General features: G+C 45.1%; 1 protein-coding gene across 20 annotated transcripts in view; it reads left to right on the plus strand.

Moving 5' to 3' along the window:
* The first annotated feature begins 3,541 nt into the window (after positions 1 to 3,541).
* Positions 3,542 to 22,122, plus strand: part of AGFG1 (ArfGAP with FG repeats 1) — a 77,660-nt gene continuing 59,079 nt past the window's right edge. For 3 of the 20 annotated variants that reach the window (XM_075937597.1, XM_075937608.1, XM_075937616.1), the window contains exon 1: positions 3,549 to 4,046. In XM_075937597.1, the coding sequence (XP_075793712.1) occupies positions 3,880 to 4,046 (167 nt within the window). In that variant the 5' untranslated portion in view covers positions 3,549 to 3,879. Of the gene's footprint in view, positions 4,047 to 4,121; positions 4,322 to 22,122 lie in introns of those variants that run through there. The other 17 variants (XM_075937605.1, XM_075937617.1, XM_075937599.1 and 14 more) reach the window with 14 other exon arrangements.

Genomic DNA, 22,122 nt, shown 5'->3' on the forward strand with positions numbered 1-22,122 from the left:
CTTCAGAGCCATGAAGCAGCTAAGTGCAAAAGGATGTATCCCATCAGCTTGAATTCTGGAAGAAAAAAACAAAAATAGCTGACAAAAATTGTTCATCTCTTTGCTGTGTGGACTCTCACTGGGCCATAGCTTTGAAGCAGAAGCTGAGGTCCTCAAGTCAACCTGAGTTAGTTCTAAAAGACATTCAGAGTTGATAGATGGCTACAATTCTGTCACCTTTGGAAACAACTCAGTTGTGTATTTGTTTGCCTGCTTTAAACCTTAATTTCATTATTGAATAAATCTTTAGTTAATTTATTACAGGATACTTTATCTAAAGTTGTTTTTGGTGAGAGATGTAAGGTACAAATTGACCTGGGATAAGTGTCTAGTCTCTTGCGACTGGGAGAAACCTGAATCTTTTGTGATCTTTGGCAAATATCAGTCCACTAAGTCCACTTGCCTGGATGTCAGGATAGACTGGAAGGCTCAAGGATACTGTGTTTGACTCCAGGGAAAAATAGGTATTGTGCTTTAGGAGCTCACATTTGTTACTGGATCAGTGCAGTCTATTTGTAGAACACACAATCAGTTTGGGGTCTCTGCCCTGCTTTTGACAGTCTGCCATAAGGTTAAAAAATAATGGTCCTGTAGCACCTTAGAGACAAACAAAAATATATAAATAGTATTAACTATATTAACTAGCGGTTAGCTGTCTAGTCGAGTAGTTGATGGAATTTCCATTGACTAGTCGATATGCACTTCCGCATTCTTCCTTTGTACATTTCAAAGGAGGAATGTGGAACTTTGCGTGCAGCCTGGAGCCAGCGGGAGGTCCCGCTGAATCCGGGCTGCAGATGGGTGCCAGCTTTGAAATGCTGTGCGGAACCCGCGGTCAGCTGGGGAGTCCCCAGCTGATGCCGGATTCTGGGGAAATGCCGTGTGGAACCCGCGGTCAGCTGGGTAGTCCCCAGCTGATCCCAGGCTCTGCATGGCATTTCAGCGGAACCCGGGATCAGCTGGGGACTCCCCAGCTGACCGCGGGTTCTGCACGGCATTTCCCCAGAACCAGGGGTTACTGGGGACTCCCCAGCTGATCCTGGGTTCCATGGAAATACCACGCTGGAGCCCGGGATCAGCTGGGGAGTCCCCAGCTGACCCCGGCTGTGCGTGGCATTTCAAAGCGGCAACGCAGCATGGAGCCTGGGGTCAGAAGGGGACTCTGAACCACTCCAGACAACATGATAGGATAAACAAAGGGTTTATATGGTGGCATAAATGTCTTTAGATTATAAACCTTAAACATATAGTTACAGCTGAGTTCTCACTAGATATCTTACAAAGAGCTTCCTCACTGGAAATCTGTTCTTTCCTTCAGTTTCTGCTGTTGAATAAAATCTGAATTACTCTGACACACAAATTATTTGCTCTTGCTCTGGAAAGCTGTAGCATGAATTCAAACAAAACATCTTTGCATCTGTAATTCATACAAAGCTGAGCTAGTTCAAAAATGGTCAGCTCTATTATGTAACAAAATGTGGTTTTCGTTTTGTGCCACTATTAGTCCCACATTTTGGCATCCCTTATTTTCTTTATATGGGAAGGATGAACAAACTTTGGTTTTAATCTTAGACTTGTATGAGACAAAAATTTAATAATCCTTTCAATGACTGAAAACTACATTACAATGACAAGATAGATGAGGTAATATATTTTATTGGACCAACTTCTAAGTTGATGAGACAGCAAGCACTTGGGCTACCACATAGAGCTTCTCAGATCTGGGAAGGGTAGTCAGAGAATCACAGTTAAATGTAAAGTGGAACAGACTGTTTAGCATCAGAATTTAACACCTATTCTAAGAGACCATTCAAGATGAAGTGGCCTGATAACACACAGCAATCACAGGACAAAAAAGGGAGGTTAGTAGGTTACAGATTGTTGTAATATGCCATTAATCCAGTGTCTTTATTATGACCATGAAATTTTGTGTCTAGCATGTTATACAGGTTTTCCATGAGGATGGGGACTGAGATTTCAGATATGAAGTAATTGTTTTCTATAACATGGCCACAAGTGACATCGTGTTTCTATCTTTCACCATTTTTCAGTGGGAGTTCATTTGAAAGCAACAACACTGCAAACATGACAATGACATTTGCATTCCTGAAAAACTTCCCCAAGCCCTATCTCTGTTGTATGCAAGCAAGTATTGGATCAAGTGAGTGCTGATAAGTGGAAAAATTTCCATTAAAACTGTTTTTGGCCAGAAAACTGGAGTTTCAACTAGGGTTTCCAGGTGTCTGGTATTGTACCGGACAGTCCAGTTTTGGGGCCTTTGTCTAGTAAAAAAATTTAGAAAATACCAGACATGTGCAATATCCGTTATTTTCTGGCGGGGCGCCGGACAGGGGCAGGGCAGAGGGAGTGGCTGGGAGGCGGGGTGCGATCGGCGCTGGGATCTTCCGATTGCATCTGAGGAGGAGGGGGAGCCTTGTCCCTGCTCCTGAGTGCTGGTCAAGCGCGTTGTGGAGCCGCAGCTGGACTTGCTTCGCCGGGACCGTGTGCGGGATGGGCAGCGCCCTGGAATCTGCACGTGCCCGGGTCAGTCCCCCCACCCCCACTGATCCCCCCCCCCCCCACCAGCTCTGCTTCCTGCTGGCCACCCCCGCCGATCTCCCCCAGCCAGCCCCACTGCCTCCCCCCTGCCTGCTCTGCTTCCCATTCCCCCCCTTCCTCCCAGCCAGCCCCGCTCCCCTCCTTGCCTGTTCCCCCCCCCAACTCCTCATCAAGTGTGTCCAGTATTTTTTGAGACTACCTGGTAACCCTAGTTTCAACCACGGGTGGAAGTACCAGGACTTATCCATACGCTGGGGTCCTGGGCAAGGTGTGTGAGGAGGAGCTCTTGGCCCAAGCATAAGGGGTAGGCCTTCATGTGTGCTGCTGCAATGGTGGCTGTGAGCCCTGGAGCTCTGGTGTCGATTTGAAAGGCCTGGGGCACCCAGCCACTGCCCCAGTGGCAATGGTAGTCAGGAGCCTCAGGTCCTTTTACATGGGCAGTTCTGGAGCAGCTGCCCCTTTTGCTCACGGCTGCCGACAGAGAGGAGCCAAAGGAGGAGCAATGTTAAGTGTTGCGCGTTAGCATTGGCCTGTATGGCCCGACATTGGCTGCTGCTTGTTAGGGCACCAGCCCACTTTCACCTCTGGTTTCGGCTCGGGGATACTTTTGGGATACGTTTTTGCAGAAAACGTATTGAATCAAAATGCCAAGTGTGATCATTGTGCTTCTTGCGGGCCCAACTGTTTTGATTGTTGATGCTCTGCCACCAAGCTGCCCTCTGAACCAGGCGCCTGGAAACCATTGGATGTTTGTCACCAGTGTCTACAGCAAGCCCCTCCCTCCTTCTGGGCCGGCTCTTGAGCGGCCAGGGGGCAAACGGGCGACACCCCGAACACACCCCTCCCGATCTGTTCCTCCTCTCGCCTCAGACACTCCAGGGGAGAGCCCTGGCGCCAAGCCTTTGTGGAGGTGAGATCGGGGGGAGCTCCGAGTCCTCCCAGGCGGTAGGGGGCGCTGCAGGGAGGCAGCGCACCCGCAGGAGCCGACCAGCCTCGGCCCCGCTCTCCTTGTCCGGCCCCGCTACGCAAAGGTGTCGCGCAGGTTCCGCCTAAGCTCGTTATTCAGCCGCCCCAGGCCCGGCTCCGCCACCCGCCTCCTCAGCGCCGCTTCGCTGGTGCGCGCGGGCCCAGCCCCCCCGCTTCTCCGCCCCGCTGCCCTCCGCCTCCCTCAAGTCGAGCGGGGCCCCTCACCGCCTTCCCCGGCCCGGGCCCCTGCGTGCCGCCGCCGCCCGGTGTGTGCGGGGCCCGGCTCTGCCGGCCTGTCCCCTGCCCGGCGGCGCGATGGCCGCCAGCGCCAAGCGGAAGCAGGAGGAGAAGCACCTGAAGCTTCTGCGGGAGATGAGCAGCCTCCCGCCCAACCGCAAGTGCTTCGACTGCGACCAGCGCGGCCCCACCTACACCGACATGACGGTGGGGAGCTTTGTGTGCACCTCCTGCTCCGGCATCCTGTGAGTGCGGCCGGGCCGAGTGGGGCGGGGGGCGCGGGCAGAGCGGCCGGGGGGGGGTCCTTCCTGGCTGGCTCTCGCGTGGGGTGTCCGCCCTTGGCGGGTGCTTCGCTCCCTCCCTGCTCTTGTGCCAAGGCCGGGAGCCGCTCGTGATTTCGCAGGGCTGTGTGACCGTACCAGCAGCGATGCTTAGTTTGCCGTGGGGCACTGAACCGGATAGCGGCCTGGTTTCGCTACTTTGGGCGGGGGTGGCACTGCAACTATTAACCACAGTGAACGTGAGAAATCCGTTAGCTTTCTGCTTTAATATGTTCCTTACGCTCCCTTTTTGGGTGCACCACAAATCCTCTTCATTTTATCTACTGCTTTGATTGTGCTTAATGTTATAGGTGGTTCATTCATTTCAGTACTGGAAAAATGGCTATACAAGGCTTAATAATTTGGATTAGGGGAGTCAGGGTCATAACGTTATTCATATGATTAAATGCTTGCAAGATCGGAGCCTAACCAGTGCAAGTGTCTGTAAGATTGAGTCCTAAATCACTTACATTATTCCTATATTTTCAGTTATAAAAATTGTATTTAAACAATCTAAGATGAATGTTTGGGAGGGAGGAAAGCAAACTTTAGTAATTATCATAATTTCAGGAAAAGACAATGGAAAACATAAATCTCTAGAATAAATACTGGAAAAGTACCTGTTAAGGTAACCATTGACTTATTTTTCGATACATATGTTAGGTCACAGAATTGTAAGGTATGAAGGATCATGGCATAGGACAAGCTTTGTGGAAAGCGAGGCTGTTAAACAATTTGCTAATATAAATTAGTTTTCTTTTATCAGATTAAAGTTTAGACTGTAAAAAGTTCAGGAAATTGTCTGGTAGAAAGTTACCATTGTCACATGAACGAGCTTAAGCTGTCTAAAGTCACTGGAAATGGACTTTTAAAACTTAAGAATGTTTTTCCCTATTGCTGTACTAAAATACAGAATTAATTCTTTATAAATTGCTTACATATGTGTTGTACAGATAAAGCTGTTGGATTCTTAATATACCTTCCGTTGGATCCTTAATATACCTTCCTTTTGCCCACTCTAATCCCACATCAAAAAGATATGTGCAACATGAAATCCAAAGCATTGAAAAAGTCAGGTTTTTTTTCAGGTTTTTTTAAAGGCTATCTTGCAAATGCATCAGTCTAACTTTAGTCGTGAGGAGTCATATTGACTTTAGTGAAACAGCTTTGCATGTACAGATGTTTACAGGTTTGAGTTCTACAGGATGAAAAAATTAGAGAAGTACGTTGGTGTTTAGGCAGTAAATATTATTCATTAGATAAGTTGGAGTTTGTAGATTGAAGTCAGAAATCCAAATAATCAGTGTTTAGGCCTCTATATCTAATGGGAATGAAGGAAGGGTGAGTGTGTGAGAGAGCTATTTTAAACTAGGGATATAAAATCCCATTTAGTTAACTGGTTAAACAGGAGGCTGGCAGGCAGTGCTTTTATTGTTTAAAAAAAAACCCCAAAACGGTGCCAGTACTCTAGGGGAAAAATTGTTGAGTGAGCTCTGACTGGAGGTGCCGGTACTGCGTGCTGGGCAGTACTGTCACAAAAAAACACTGCTGGCAGGAGTAGCGGGGGAAGGCGTGCTGCAGTTGGGCTGGAATAGAGTGGCTTCCTACATTGAGTGGTTAAATGGTAGGGCACCTGTGCACATCCCTATTGTAAACTAAGTGTGGTTGTATAACACTGGTAGCTTTTCTTTTTTTAAACAAGGCAAACTAGTCAGTTCCATGTTAAATTTCCTTTGAACAAGCTGCCTTTTATATCTCTAGACTCCTACTTAATCTTGCTTTTCCCTTTTAATTGTCTTGCACAGATGTGTATACTTGTATGAATGCCATTTAAAACTGAAAGGTGAGCTCCAGTTATGGAATTGAAAAACATGCTTTCAAGTTGAATATATACTTGGCCCTTAAGCAATCAACTCAATACATTTTGTGCTTGTATTCAATACTATTTTAAGATGCTGCACATAAGCTTAACGACTGCATATGTTCTTTCTGCTTAAACTGACTGCACGCTTACATTACTCACAACAAAACTATTTTGAATTGGCAGACTGGCTATTTTAAATAAACATGAGCACACATGATATAGAAAAAAAATGATTTCAGCGATCTCAGTTGAGATGCAAGAGGCTTTGGATCACTTTTAGCTCACTGGTTAAGCTACTATTTATGGACCACTTATAGACTACACACCTCAGAATGGCCATACTGGGTCACAACAAAGGTCTATCTAGCTTAGTATTCTGTCTTCCGACAGTGGCCAATGCCAGTGTCCCAGAGGGAATGAACTGAACAGGCAATCAAGTGATCCATCCCATTGCCCATTAGGGATGTGAAGGACTAGTTGACTATCCGATAAGCAAATGCTTATTGGATAGTCAACAGGATAGTTGACTAGTCGCTCCCCTCCCCCTTGCTGCCTCTATCAGATAGAGCAGTGGTTCCCAACGTGGTGCCTGTGGGCGCCATGGCGCCCACTGGGCCATTTCTGTGTGCCCGCTGAATGATTGGGGCCGGCCCCGGACGTGCGGCACATGGGTGGACTCGCTCCCAGGTGCGCGGTGCAAGGGCTGTGCCGGCCCTGGGCACGCAACATTTGGGCGTCCCCGCCCCTGGGCACGCGGCACAGGAGCAGCGCCGTCCCAGGCGCGTGGCGCATAGGCGCTGCCAGCTCCTAGACGTGCAGCACAGGAGTGGCGCCAATGCCGGGCATGCAGTGCATGGGCTGTTCTGGCCCCAGTCATGTGGCGTATGGGCAGCCCCACGCCTGGGCATGTGGCACAGGAGCGGCGCCGGCACCGGCGCCAGCCCCAGGAGTGCGGCGTATGGGTGGCCTTGCCCCTGGACCTGGGTGTGGCACCGCCCCCCGGTGCCCAGCAGCCCCAAAAGGTTGGGGACCACTGAGATAGAGGCAGCAAGGGGGCGGGACAAGAGAGGGGTACTTCAAAGGCAACTCCGTATGGAGCCCGGAGTTAGCTGCTCCATGCAGCGCTGCCGCTCTGAAGGCCGCAGGGAGCTTGGTGTCAGGCTCCTTGTGGCATTTCAAAGTGGCCATGCCATGTGGATCCCAGGATCAGCTGGGGTCTCCCCAGCTGACCTTTGGCTTCATGCCTTGATGCCACTTTGAAATGCCATTGGGAGGTCAAAGCAGCAGCCTGCATGGAACTTGGGATCAGCTGGGGACTCGGTGTGGTGCTGTTGCTATAATTCTAGGGCCGTTGCTACACTTCAAAGGCGGAGGAGCCCTATTGACTATAGTTCCCCGATACTTAACATCCTTATCACCTATTCCTAGCTTCTGACAGAGACTAGCGAGTTGCATAGGTTGATTGTGAATTGTATGAAGAATTACTTCCTTTAAACCTGTTACCTATTAATTTCATTTGGTGACCCTTAGTTATTTACTTCTTTGCATAACACAAGAACTCTTCTAGACTACAATTAAGATGCAGGGTTCACCCACAGCAAGTCAGACTGCAGGATGTGGGCTGCTAATTGTCTAGCCACTACTCGTACATACAAATATCTGAAGAGACAAAGATATCCTTTGAAGGAGAGATTCTCAGTATTTTTAATATCTTTTAGTCTTCTAATTAAAAAAATCAAGTTCTCAGTGTTTCTATATATGCAATATGTTAAAATCTTAAGGAAGTGGCTACTGTTTTTTACAAATAGAGTACAGGCAGTCCCCGACTTACGCGGATCCGACTTATGTCAGATCAGCAGTTACGAACGGGGCTGCCCCAGAGTAGACGGACTGCGGGACCTCGCGGTCCTGCCGCCCGTGTACTCTGGGGCTTTCTCTGCGTCTCCCTGGTCTGCAGACCAGGAAAACGCAGAGCAAAGCCGCGGAGGGGCTCGGGCAGCGGGGCAGCCCCACTGCCCGAGGGGCCCCCCCCGTGCGGCTTTGCAAAGCCGCGGGGAAGCCGGCGGCGGGGCAGCCCAGACGCCCCGTGGCTGTCCCGCTGCCGGCGTCCTCAGAGGCTTTGCTCCCCGTCTCCCTGGTCTGCTGGTCTCCAGCAGACCAGGGAGACTGGGAGCAAAGCTGCGGAGGACTCAGGCGGCGGGACCGCGGTGCGTCTAGGTCCGCCGCCCGTGTCTTCCTGGTCTGCTGGGGCGGGGGGGGAGGGCGCAGCTAGTACGCCCCCCCCCCCCCCCAGCAGACTAGGCTTTTCTCCGGATGCCTGTAGCAGAACAGCTGGGGTGCTGCCGGTTGGTCCCGCAGCGCCGCTCTGCGCGCTACTGGTCCAACCCAGCAGCACCCCAGCTGCTCTGCCCCAGGCGTCCTGATTTAGCTGCTGCTGAAACTGACCAGTGCTGACTACAGGAAGCCCGAGGCAGAGTTGCTCTGCCCCGGGCTTCCTGGAATCAGCTGCTGATCAGTTTCAGCAGCAGCTGACTTGGGGATGCTTGGGGTTCTTAAGTTGATTCTGTATGTAAGTCAGAACTGGTGGTCAGTTTCAGCAGCGGCTGAATCTGGATGCCAGTTCCAACTTACATACAGATTCAACTTAAGAACAAACCTACAGTCCCTATCTTGTACGTAATCCGGGGACTGCCTGTAAATAGTAATTAAGAGGACTTTGTTAATGTTTAGTTTGAAATAAATTTAGCTTCAGACTTATCATTTTGACTTATTTCTTCATATATCATAACTTATGGCTTTTTCTTGATCTAGACTATATGTAAGAATCTGTCCATATACAAATATATTTTCTGGACATAGTGAATTAATATACTTGATGATGATACAAGTAATACTTGCTTCATGGCTAAGATTCCTGCTGGTATTTAAGTCTTGCTATCTCATGATGAAACTTTAAAAAGAAAGTATGCATGTGAAAATTGAACTAGAATTCAAACTGGCTTATTTCTTACTACAGAAATTTCAACGTGGAACTGAACAATGATGAGAGAGAGCTTATCAGTAATACAGTAGGACTTTAAACTGTTAGCTTCTTCATATGACCTCATTCAGAATATTGTAGGGAGTTGATGCTGTTTGGACAGCTACTGTAGTGTTTGTGGTGTGGAAATGTACTACAGTACAGAACTATATTAATTGAGTTTTTATCATGTTAGCTGTTTCATATGCTACAGAAACAGATCAGAGTTATTCCTACCTTCCCATTTTTATTTTTGTTTATACCATTTCAAAGGGTACTTCCTTTGTAGTATATGACAGTTATTTCAAATCTAAAATGCATTGTGCAATGAAGGAATATCAGGTTCACTTATTCTATAAAGTGCAATTAACTTTGATTCGGCTAGCTCTTTGGGGAGCCGTTTTTCTTGGGGGGGGGGGGGGGGGGGACCTCCAGTTACGTCCACACTGCAATTGCATTCTTTTGGAAAAAAAATCGAAAACAGAGGAGTTTTTCCAACATTGATAAACTTCTTTCTATGAGGAAGAAGCCTTTTTCTGAAAGAGCTTTTTCGGAAAAAGTATGTGTGGACGGGGAAGAGAGAGTTCTTTTGAAAGAAGAGGAAAAAGCACAGGTGCCCTGGTGGCCACTCTGTCTACAGTAATCATAGCTTAAATGTGAGATAGCGTCCACACTGAATGGACACTATCTTTCAAAAAAGCAGATAGCAAAAGCGCATCAAAAAAGCCATGTAGATGCTCTTTTGGAAGAAGTTTTCTGGAAGATCTCTTCCAGAAAAGCTTCTTCCAAAAGAAGCCTGTGGTATAGACGTAGCCAGAAGAAGAGGGGAAATTATGAATATAGTGGGGATAAGCATGATGTTTCAGATATCATCAGCTTTAAAAGTTTAATGCTGATATCTTGTGCATACTCTCCTGAAGATGTCGTCTGAAGTGCAACATATATATAGAGTTCGTTCTTTATTTTGACTATGATGGGTAAAAATACAGTATGCTCCTCTCTCAATATTTCACTTCAAATTTTCACCAACAGTCTCCTGTTAGCTTTGGCTTTTGTGCAGGAGAAAAGAAACTTACCATGCAAACTAGGTTTAATCCAAAATAGGTGATCTTTGTGTGTCTGCCAGTTCTCTCCAGCTTGACTTCCATGGTGAAGTAACAAGTATGCCTTTATTGTGAAATTATAGGTCTTGACTTGATAGCTAAGGTTGATTTCTGTACTTAAATTGGGGGTTAAAACTATGTATGAATGATACAGGGTGTACTAGGGATGGGAAAGGTTTAACCAGGTAAGCATCACCCTTAACAAGTGATGCTTACTGGTTCTGGATAAATGGTAGGGGCTGGAACAGCTCCCCACATGCTGTGGGCGGGGGGCTGTTTCAGCTCCTTGGGGCCAGCTGTAGACAGGGGCTTCTCTGGGCACTTGGGCTGCCCCCGTCTGTGGTGAGCCTGGGGGAAGAGGGACAGGCAGGGGCTGCTCCAGCCTGGCCATGGTGGGATGGGGGCTCTCCACCCCCCCCCTTATTGGTTAAGATTCACATTTAACTGATTAAATGGAATTTTGCATCCCTAGGGTATATATACTTAACAAAATGTTTAATGCTTAGCAAGTACAGAATTAATTCTGAGAACTTGCATTTATATCTGTTAACTTGTCTCTCTTTGGCCAAGATGAGCTGAACAGAATAACACTTTTCAAAAGGTTAAAACTCACTGAAACCTTGTGCATAGGTTATATTTGAAGAAATTAGATAACATAATTGTAACAAATTTTACCTCAGGGCTTTAAATATTACGTCAGTAATGTAGGACATTCTTTAACTTATGCTGTTGTGATAAGATGTAACTCGGCCAATTACTGGCCTTCTCCTCCAGGTGAGGCATATGCTACCTTTTCAGTGGCTGAAATGAGTCAGTGAATAGAGGGTAAATGGGACAAATTACTGGCCTCAACTGTTGCTCTTTAAAGCATAGAATCATAGAATCATAGGACTGGAAGGGACCTCGAGAGGTCATCGAGTCCAGCCCCCCGCCCTCAAGGCAGGACCAAGCTCCACCTACACCATCCCTGACAGATGTCTATCTAACCTGTTCTTAAATATCTCCAGAGAGGGAGATTCCACCACCTCCCTTGGCAATTTATTCCAATATTTGACCACCCTGACAGTTAGGAATTTTTTCCTAATGTCCAATCTAAACCTCCCTTGCTGCACTTTAAGCCCATTACTCCTTGTCCTGTCCTCAGAAACCAAGAGGAACAAATTTTCTCCTTCCTCCTTGTGACACCCTTTTAGATATTTGAAAACCGCTATCATGTCCCCCCTTAATCTTCTTTTTTCCAAACTAAGGGTGCAATCAGTGTTGTTTAGGCTCTAAGACAGTGCCCCACCACCAAGTACAAAAACCTGTCCCCAGCAGGTATGGGGAACCTTTTTTGGGTTGGGGTCTATTGACCCACAGAAAAATCATTCAGGGGCATCATACAAGTGAGAAGCCAAAACCCTCAGTGACGTGGTCCCGAATAAGAAGCGGAAAGACTCCCCCCACATTGTTCTTGCACACGTGTAACTGGGGGAGCCCAGGCTAGTAGATTGTGTTCCAGCCCTGTGGAGCAGTGGCAGGGGGCTAGAGTGTCACCATGGGCTTGCTTGGATCCAGCTCCTGAGGCACCATCCATCCTCTTATGGCCATCTGTGCTGCTATTTATACTCCAGCCCTCTCCCCCTGCTCAGTCCCATGATGGGCTGATCCTTACTTTTCTTTTTCTTGTCTTTTTTTCCACCCCCAGGGCTTTGTGCCCAGCCAAGAGCAGAGTGCTGGGCAGGAGTTGCCTTTAGCCACAAGAGCCCCCTCGCCATATCCTCCGTGGATGGGCAGGGGATGGAGGGAGTGGGAGCTGAGGAAGCAGCACGGGCCAAGAGAAATGCTGGCTGCCACTTCCTGTTGCTTCCCTTGAGGGGTCCATAAAATTTTAACAGATTGAAAAGGTGTCCGTATGTTCAAAAAGGTTGGGAGCCACTGCTCTACCTGAACAGAATCTGTCCAAGGCATGATCTTCCTTAAATTTCATGGCTTTAAGAATGTAACTTATAGTATGGATACGTAACTGCTTATACTGCCTGGTATATAAATCTTGTGATGATCAGTAAGCCACTGGCTCTTGCTAGAACACTTACAAGGCACTCATTAGTAATTTATTATGCATGTAAGTGTCCCAGGATATCCATGTAAACCCCATGGGTCCCCTCTGTTATTCGACATCAATCAAGAGTTCCCTGGGTCAAAGTAACTATTGGAAACATTTGTTGAAAGTGGAAAAAAATGGTAGATTGTCACTTGAAGTCTTTAAACCAATTAGGTATCTTTGTAAAAGTTACAGTATTTCTCAGCCAGAAAATGGTCGTCAGAAGTGGGTTTTATTCTGTTAGTAGTGTAATACATACCTGTGACGATTGGAAATGTATATCCAAGGGATGTGACTGGCCGACTATCCGATAAGCAAAAGCTTATCGGATAGTCAACACATTAGTTGACTAGTAGCTTCTCCCCTTACTGCCTCTATCACAAAGAGGTAGCAGAGGAGGGAGTGCTGGGGGAAGCCGGCTAAAAAGCTGTTTTCTTCCCCCCCCCCCCCCCCCAGCTCTGTGGGGCGCAGCAGTGGTGCTTCCTCTTGGAAATGGCAAATGCTAGTGGATTTAGTTAACTAGTCGATTAGTTAATTGATATTTAACATCCCTAATTATATCCTATCCTTAATATAAAATTGTTGGAGTCTCGGTTAAAACTTCACAATGAGAGCTCATACCAAGCAATCTAAATTGTGCTATTGAACTGATCTCTTCTTGTTTACAACTGTTTGTCTTTGTCACCTACAAACTTCACTAGCAATAGATTAATACACTGATAGATTAATACACTGATAGATGAATACACTTCACTGATAGATTATATCCAATATTTGTATTAATCTAACAGGGATCAATTCATGGCCAATGATACTACATGTACAATGACTTTTAGGATTTATGGACAAGTTTTTAATTATAGGTTGGACCTCCCTGGTCTGGCTCCCTTGGGACCTGATCAGTCCTAGATGAAGGCGTTTCCCAGACCAGGGATGGTATGAGGATGAAGGGATGCCAGCTTCTCCTCAAGGCTTCTCTCCGCAGCTACCTGCCACTATGGGCTGTGGTGGCCCCAAAGGCTTTTTACTTCAGCAACATCGGTGGTCCTTTCGGACAACGGATGTGGCCAGACCAGAGGTTCAACCTGTATGTGCTAAATTGAATATTGTATTGTATTCTCTTTAATGAAATTTTGTAGTACTCAATTTGTCAGCAGTTACCTTGTTCAGTTGGACTTGTCACCTTGTGTCTCATGTTTGTTTAAGACCTGAATTTAATAATAAAAAACTTTGATTGGCATTAGTTAGGTTATCATCCTTTTTAATTCATTATTGATTGAACCCTATTTTTGCCTGGAATCTGTCAGGCTAACTAGTCTGTAGATATTTGCATTATCCTAAATACACTTTTAAAATACTAGCACAATTTTAGTTGGTTGTCTCCAGTTATCTTCTGTGCTTCGGTATGTATTAAAATCTGTATTGAGAGTAGGGATGTTAGATATTGAGTAATTGAATAATGGTGTAACCGCATCAAAACTTAGCAGTTACACAATTATTTGATAGTCCCCGAGAGTGAGCCTGGCAGCCAGGGTGCTCCTGGCTCCACTCCAGGGGAGCCCTCTGCTCTTCTGCCTCTCTAACAAGGACAGCAGCTCTGGGTGTCAGAGGGAGCCAGTTTAAAAAGTATCTTCTTTTGCAGGTTAGCTGCCTGCTGCCCCACACTGCACTCTCTGATACAGAAACAGCAGCGTGGAGTGGCAGCAGCCCTCTTCATGGTGGGGCTGAACTCTGCATGGACTGAGGCTGCTCTGCAATCCATCCACAGGGAATTTGGATCCCCCCAGGAAAGGGGCTGCTGATGCAAAGCAGCCTTGGCCCGCAGTGGGCCCAGGCTCACTGCGGACAGAGGTTGCCCTGGGAGATGCAGAGCAACTGCTGTCCGTGGAGAGCTTAGACTTGTGGCAGCCTTCCCTGCTCTTCCCCCTCATCCCCACCTGCTGCTTCTGATAGAGGCAGCAGTGTGGGGGTAGGGCAGGTGGCACCATGGAGGTATGAGAGAGTCATTCAGGTACTGTGGTAAAGGGGGCCACACAAATACTTAAGTAAGATAGATGCAACTTTGAACAGCGATAAAAAAAATTTTCAGCTTGAACAAGACAAATATTTAAATCAGAAGTGACATGCTACAAAAGACCAGTGAAAAAGCCAGTGAGTTGAAAGGGTTTATTCATGTGTCACTATCATCCGCAAGAGACATGTGAGCTGATTCAGATACAATCTACTGCAATTCCATAGTTATGTTTCCAACAAAGGAAGGGCCAAATGCACAACTAGAACTATCTGTGCAAGGGATGTTAATTGCAGGTAATCAGCTAATTGAATAGTCAATGGAATTTCCATCAACTAATCAGGTAGTCAGTAAGGGGGGAAAACTGCAGAGCTAAATGTATTAAGAGCTGCCAGGCACAGCTGGGACCAGCCACAAGCTGCAAATCAGCTGATTCCCAGTTTGCATGTGGTATCCTGCCATAGCATGCCTCTGCCTCTGCTACCCGGGTGTGTCTAGACTACAGTGTTTTTTGAAAAAGTGCCCCCCCCCCAAAAAAAAGAGAGAAACTTCCACTGCGTCTAGACTGCTGCCGCATTCTTTCAAAAGTAAAACCTCGTTTATGAGGAATAATGCCTTTTTTCTAAAGTACTCTTTCGAAACAAGGTACTATGTTATGCAAACTGGTTTTTTTTGTTTTTTTTTTGTTTTGAAAGAGCGCATCCAGACGGCCTTGGTGCTCTCTTTTGGAAAAAGCAACTGCTTTTTCAAAAGTACTGGTTGTAGTCTAGACGTTCTTTTTTGAAAGAGGCTTGCAGTCTAGATGTAGCCCCAGAGACAGTGCTGGGAGGAACCAGCTTTTAGGCTGGCTCCCCCTTGTATTGGGTCCTGTTCTCCTTGCCCCCCCCCCCCACTTGCTACCTCTCTGATAGAGGCAGTAAGGGGGGGTGGGGAAGTGACTAGTTGAGTCACTTCTCAACTACACGATGCCAGTTGCTTAAATCCCTATTCTGGACTATTTCGAATTCTATTAACCTATGGAGGAAAAGTATAGTTTACCAGTTGAAGCATATTAAGGCACACTTAAATCTAACAAACAAGTGTTTACATTTTGTAGATGTATATTACGGACCACCAAAAATCAGAAACAGGAACCATGCAACTGTTATACCTATAATGGAAAGTAACACCTCATACTGTCAATACTAAAACATCCTTCTTGAAAGGAATAGATAAAAGCATAATACAAGTAGCACACCTGGGTAGGGATAATTCTATATAGGCTTCATTTGATAGATCAATTCATCTTATCAGTGAATGCAAGATAGGTGGCTTCCTTGGTTCCCCTGATCATGAAATCATTGGAAGTTGAAAAATGTAGGTCTGAAAGGAACCTTGGTATGTCACTCATTCAGTCACTGTGCAGAGGCAGGAATAAATATTATCTAGACTATTTTAGACAGGTGTTTGTTTTGCATATCTAAACTGCAATAATGGAGGTTTCATAACCTCTCTAGGTAATTTGTGTCAGTGTTTAAATGCCCTTTCAGCTGGGCTGTGCATCACTGCCAGCTAATCTGAGTACAGGTTTTCTGATCAGTAGTTCTCTCTCTCTCTGTCTCTCTCTCTCTGTCTCTGTGTGTGTCACATAAATCTAGAGAAGGGGGGAAACCTAAGGCTGGCATGCCTGGATCAGCCCTCAAAGGCATCCCCTCAGTATGGGGGAGCCTGCGCTGGTGCTCCAGCCTCCCCTCATGGGACAGGAACACATTATACTGGGGCCCCCCTAAGTTGTGGTCTGCAAGGGGAAGGTGGGGAGTGTCATTCTCCTTCTCAGTTGGGGGCCACATCAGTGAGGGTTTGGTTTGGGGTTGTTGGTTTTTTTTTGCTTGTGTGGCCCCCAGTTGACTGCTCTGTGCGTAAAAAGTCCCCAGCTCAAAAATTGTTCTGCACCCCAATCTAGAGAGGAAAAAATTTCAAGTTGGCTGTATGCCCCACATTCGCTTAGGATATCATGTGAAAGCATCTAAATCCTTACTGAAGTTGAGACCTATCACGTCTATTGCTTCCCGCTATCCACAAGGCCTTCAACCAGGTAACACGCTACAGTCCCAGCTAGTAACATATTGCAAAATGGATCAGTTTCCCATTTATGAGTAACACTAATTGGGAGAAATAGGTTACAGAACATTTTTTTATTATTATTATTTTTATTTACCAGGAGAAAAAGGAATCTTAGCAAGGTATAAGTTTTACTAGATGGAGATAGTATAGAGATGGTAAAATTGTTGTAAAATAGTATTCAATATTTCAGCTCTATATTTGAAGAGAGGGTGGATGGCTTATTCCAACTTGATGGAATAGAAAATGCTTTTACTGCTAACAGAAACCAGAGAAGTTTAATACATAACAAGAGATGAGAAAAATTTAAAGTGTACAGAAGAATGTTTAAAGAACTGATTAAGAAGATCTTAAATATTGAGCTCTCACTTAAAGACGTCAAAATGTAGTTGATAATCTGATAAACCCAGGCTTATTGGTTAATCTGTTAATCCTGTTGACTACATGCATTCCTCCCCCCTGCTGCCTCTGTATCAGAGGCAGCAAGAGGGGTGGGGAGAGGTGGGAACTGGTGTCGGCTCCCCACTAGGGATGTAAGCAAGTAGTCGACCATTTGACTATTTGATAAATTTATGCTTATCAGGTAGTTGAATGGAGTTCTTGACTACTCTCTTCTTCCCCCTCCTCCCCCCTTTGCTGCCTTTGTATGAGAAGCAGCAAGGTGGGGAGAGTCAGGAGCTGGTGCTGGGGCGGGGGGGGGGGAAGGACCTGGCTTTAAAGCCTTTCTCTTCTCCCTTCTTCCCCCCCCTTTCCCTTCTGGACCATCTCCCTGGTGCTGCCTGCCTCCTGTACTGCCTCTATTGAAGGCATGGGGTGGGGGATAGGGAGGCTGCTCTGGCAGCAGCCCCTGTCCATGAGGGTCCCAGCTGGGCCCCCCCACAAACATGAGTTGCTGCCACCAAGCAACCCCTGTTCGTGGCAGCCCAGGTTGGCTGCGGCCAGGGGCTGCTTGTGGGGAGCCTCTCCCCACCCTTTATGGGTTAACTGGGTATACGGTAACATTCTTAATATAGTCCTAGTGTGTGACTAAGTTCTGTGATGGTATCCCTTGTATAGATATGTGAACTGAGTGGTAACAAGTTTGTTACAGAGGTAGGTTCCTGGGTGAGTTGTGGTGTGTGGCTGCTAGCAAGTATTTACTTCAGGTTGGGTGGTTTTCTGTAGGCAAGGATTGGCCTGTCTCCCACTGTCCGAGAGTGAGGGATCATTTTCCAGGATAGGTTGTATATGGGCAATGATGTGCTGGAGGGCATGCAACTAAGTAAATTTTTATGGTGTGTTTTTTTTTTTTTTTTTTTTTTTTTTTTTGTGGGTAAAGGCAAAGACTAGGTACTGATGAGGAAATATGACTAAGGAGGGTTGGCAAACCAGTCTGTTGACTGCCTATTTGGCCAGAAAGAGTGAGGCTGGAATTCTATCTCCAGCCAAGCTTTGCTAGTAATATGAAAAATTCCTTTCTGATGTGGATATATGACCTCATATTTCTGTAGAGACTCATCACTTCTTGCTCTTTCTCCTGTTCCCTGCTGTTTGAATCATATATTTCTGCAGCCTGATTCCTTCGCTATGTAATCTGAGTCTGTAAGGGCCCTAGGGGAGGCAGACAGGCAGCATTTCAAAGATTTTGATGGATGGAATCTTCTAGAACAGCAGCAACTAGAAATAGAACTGAAAGTCTGATGGCTGATTGAAAATCGAAGATTTCATAATTGAGAGAAGTAGTGAAACATTAATTCCCAGAAGTAGTGAAACATTAATAACTGTAACATCAATTATGTAGCTTGGGTGAGAGTTAAAAAGAATTGGAAACTTTTTTACTAGACATAACAGATTTTCTATGGTCAAAGCTGAGTGCAGGTTCTGTAGTTGTGTCTGTGACCTAGATAGAATAGAGATACATGAATTCTTGTGATGTGTTCAGTATGTCCAACTACTTGCAAAGATTTATTGCAGGCAAATAAAAAAAAGGAAAACAGTTCTACAGCAAAATTTTTCGTTCTCTGCGTTCTCCTTCTGCATCATTTTTGGCAGCAGCATCACAAAGCATGGAGTCTTTTGCTGAAGATAGTAATGTGAGTGAGAATGAAAGTGATGCTAATTCTGTTTCTTTATCTTCTAATTGAATCTTGCTGCTCCATCTGCTTCTGCATTGAAAACTTACTCCCGGGAAATCTTCTGACCTTTATCAAGGAATTGGAATTAACAAATTTTCTGGAGAGAACATTCTTTGACCAGAAAATCCAACTTGACCATATATTTGCTAGAGTATTATGTCAGCAATTGCACGATTTCCTATAGCTGAACATCTTTGAGAGAATCTTTTTTTGTAAAGTTGCTGTACAATAGTACACCATAAGAAATTACTAAAATGACTTGCAGGAACTCTTTTGAACGCCAAAGCAGATTACGTGAAAGAGGATTGATGTTAATGAGGGTACCATCAACTTCACAAAAATGCCACAACCTATGTTTTACTTATCCTCAGTTGCACATCAGAATTAGCACTTACCCTGTTGCATTGGTGACAAGTTTAAAAATATCAGTGAATTGGTTCCTGGAACATTATTTCAGTTGTGGCGGACAATGTGGCTAATATGAAAGCTGCTTGGGCTTTGCTAATGAACTAATGTCCAAATGTGTGTGACTGATGTGCTGTCCTTACAGTGTAGTTTTCCATTGGTGATATTGAAGCTCTGACAACTTTCTAAGATGTGACAAAAGTGAAAAGCATTGTCAGATTTTTTTTTTTTTTTTTCAGACACTGAAAAGATGGCACTGTACTTGTTTAATTTTCATGTGCTTTCAGTAAGCCTTGTGTGTTAGGTATTTTCTGTTAAAGGTCTCAACTTAAAATATGCAAGAGGCTCTTTAATCAGCAGCTGTTGAAAAAGTGGTGGGTCATATCCCCAACTAATTTCCATTGACCTTATTTTGTCTTTTGGGTGCAAAACTTGAAATTGATTTAATGGCTTGAACCATAGCTCAGTCAGTTCAGAATATGGAAAATGATAGTTCTACGCTGTCCTTCTGCTTGAAGTCAATAACAGGTTCCTGAACATTAAGAAGCATATTTTTGTGAAAAGAATTGTCTACTACCTTTCTCTTCATATTTTGTGAAGTGGACTAAGTAATATTGGAAAACCAAGTGATTGTTGCTACCCTCTTGGTCCGTGATTGTAGGGCTAGCCCTTTCTGAATATTTATGCATTTCAGCTTGTGACCTCTTAACGATTGTTTGAAATATTTGAAGAAATCTAAATGAATGATCCAATGGTTCTGATGAAGGTAGAAAACACATAAAGCAGTAAGTGTCCTGTTCAGTTGTAAAGTAATGTGGAGCGCAGTCCTACCTATTAAATCAGAACAGCTTTTCCCTTCATTGTGACGGAAAATTTCCTCCTTGCACTCTGGCTATAGTGGCAGAATTTCTTTAACATGTCCATCCCTGTACTACTGCATGTATAGAATGAAATTGGTCAGTTTTGGGAATTGACCATTCAGAAACAGACTGAACACCTTCCCTGGTGGAAAGCGAGATGGCCTCTTATCTTTCATAAATTCATTGAAAAATGACTTTCTTGCCTTGTTGCTGTGTGTATTTTCTCATTTGCAGTTGTTCAGTCTTCAGTTCTGTTGTGACAAGTCTGAAGGGTAGCCATGTAAATGCTAACCTATAAAAATAACTCTTCTTTAATTTTCTATAACTTCATTTCATAGTTTATCATTGCTCTAGTTAAAATAACTCAGTTAAGGAATTTGTTTTTGTAAGTAAGCATAAGTATTTAAGCTTATTGGAAAACAAAGTCTTTCTTTTTTGTTACTGATATTGTTCACACTTGTGCTTAAAATATTTGCACATTTTTGACAATATTTGTCTAATTAACCAGTCACCTTAGGACCAGTTTTTTTTTAATGGACTAAAGAAGATGAGTGTAAGCAAAATAAAGGATGGAAGAGTTATCACAGAAGTGTGAAGGGTAGCCTTAGTCTGTAACTTTAAAAACAATGAGCAGTCCTGTGACACCTTAGAAACTAACAAATACATTATATTATGAGCTTCTGTGGGTAAAATTAACTTCATCAGATAGCTGGAGTGGAAATTACAGAATCCAGAATATATATAACAGCAAAAGCAGTTACTTGTCAATTTTAGGACCAATGTTAATGAAGCTAATGAAGTCAGGCTGGGTGTGTCCCATTCATGGCTTTTGATGGGTAAATATGCATATCAAAGGTAGGTGAAATTGCCTTTGTAGTGCATATAAATAGAGCTGAAGTGACTGGAGCTCTTTGCAAATCTGTGGCAGGGATGTAAAATCCTGTTTAACTGGTTAACCATTTAAAGGGGTGGGTGTACCCCGTACTGCTGCCTCTATATAAGAGCCTGTATGCTCCGGCCCCACTCCAGAGGAGCCCTCTGCCACCCTGCATGGCTGCCTCCTATCAGAGGCAGATGCATATGGCAACTGGCAGCTAGTCCATGGGAGGAGCTGGCACCCTGTGCTGCTGCTTCTGATAGAGGCAGCAGCATAGAGTTGGAGGGGGTTCCTTTAGAAATGGACCAGGAGTGTACTGTCTGCTGGCATCACCCCTGGGGACTAGAGAATAGTCAAGTAGCCGATTAAAAAATTCATGAGGTTAATTGACTATTCAGTTGATTGAGATGTAACACCTTCCTCTTCCCATCACCTTCCTTTTCCCTTCTTACACTGTTTAAAAAAGTGTCAAAAAAAAGTCAAAGAAAGCACTGTGGGGATCACAGGGCCAGTGGGGGACTCAAGCAGTACCCTACTGGCCCCATGCTCCCCATGGCGTTCCAAAGCCGCAGCGCTGCATGGAGCCAGGTTCAGCTGGGGAGCTTCTCCCTCCTTTCCCCCTGCCTCTTTCTGATTGAGGCAATGTGGGGTGGGGGCAAGCGAGTAGTCCACTAGTGTGTTGACTATCTGATATACAAATACTTATCAGATAGTCGACTAGTCATTCACATCCCTAATATCAAGAGGTCATCCGTTCCAATCCCTGGCCTCAAGGTAGGACCAAACCCAACCAGATCTTCCCTGACAGATGTGTCTAACCTGCTCTTCGGTATCTCCAATGATGGAGATTTCACCACCTTCCTAGACAACTTTATTCCAGTGGTTAATCACTCTGACAGGACATTTTTCATAATGTCCAACCTAAACCTTCCTTGCTGCAATTTAACCCATGCAGTGCTGCCACTTTGAAATGGCACGGGAAGCATGGGGCCAGCAGGGGACTGCCCCACTGGCCCCATGCTCCCCGCAGTGCTTTTGCCTTCAAAGTGTAGCAGTGGCCCCAGGGCTGTTGCTACACTTCAGAGACGGAGGCGACCTTATTGACTAATTGAATAGTCAGTGCACATTGCATCGAAAATTAGATTAACATCCTGGTTATCCAGTACACGCGTTACATTTTAGAAGGCTTCAGTTTAAATTACCCCATTTGCAAAACTGTTGCTGTTTTAAAATATGATCACTAATACAGGCAAGGTTTGTAGCATGTTGGTTACTAAGGTTGCTTCCCATTATAACCTCCTGTTTTCAATTCCTTGTAACTGTAATGGCATTTAATTTCAGCCCAAACAGTTTTCCATTTCAGGTGACTGTCTAAGGCTGATTATATTTTGAATTTCAGCCATTTTGTGAACAAAGTTAGGGGAAGATATAAAAATTGATGACTTCTTAATAGCTGTAGTGCACCCATGCTTTGGTGCAGAGACTTGAAATTTGATGGGATGGGGGCAGATAGTAAATAAGGTTGTCCACTTTCTAATTACATGCAACCCAATGCGGTGCCCCTT

This window comes from Pelodiscus sinensis, chromosome 10 (genome assembly GCF_049634645.1).
Source record: "Pelodiscus sinensis isolate JC-2024 chromosome 10, ASM4963464v1, whole genome shotgun sequence".
Taxonomy (NCBI): Eukaryota; Metazoa; Chordata; order Testudines; family Trionychidae; genus Pelodiscus; species Pelodiscus sinensis.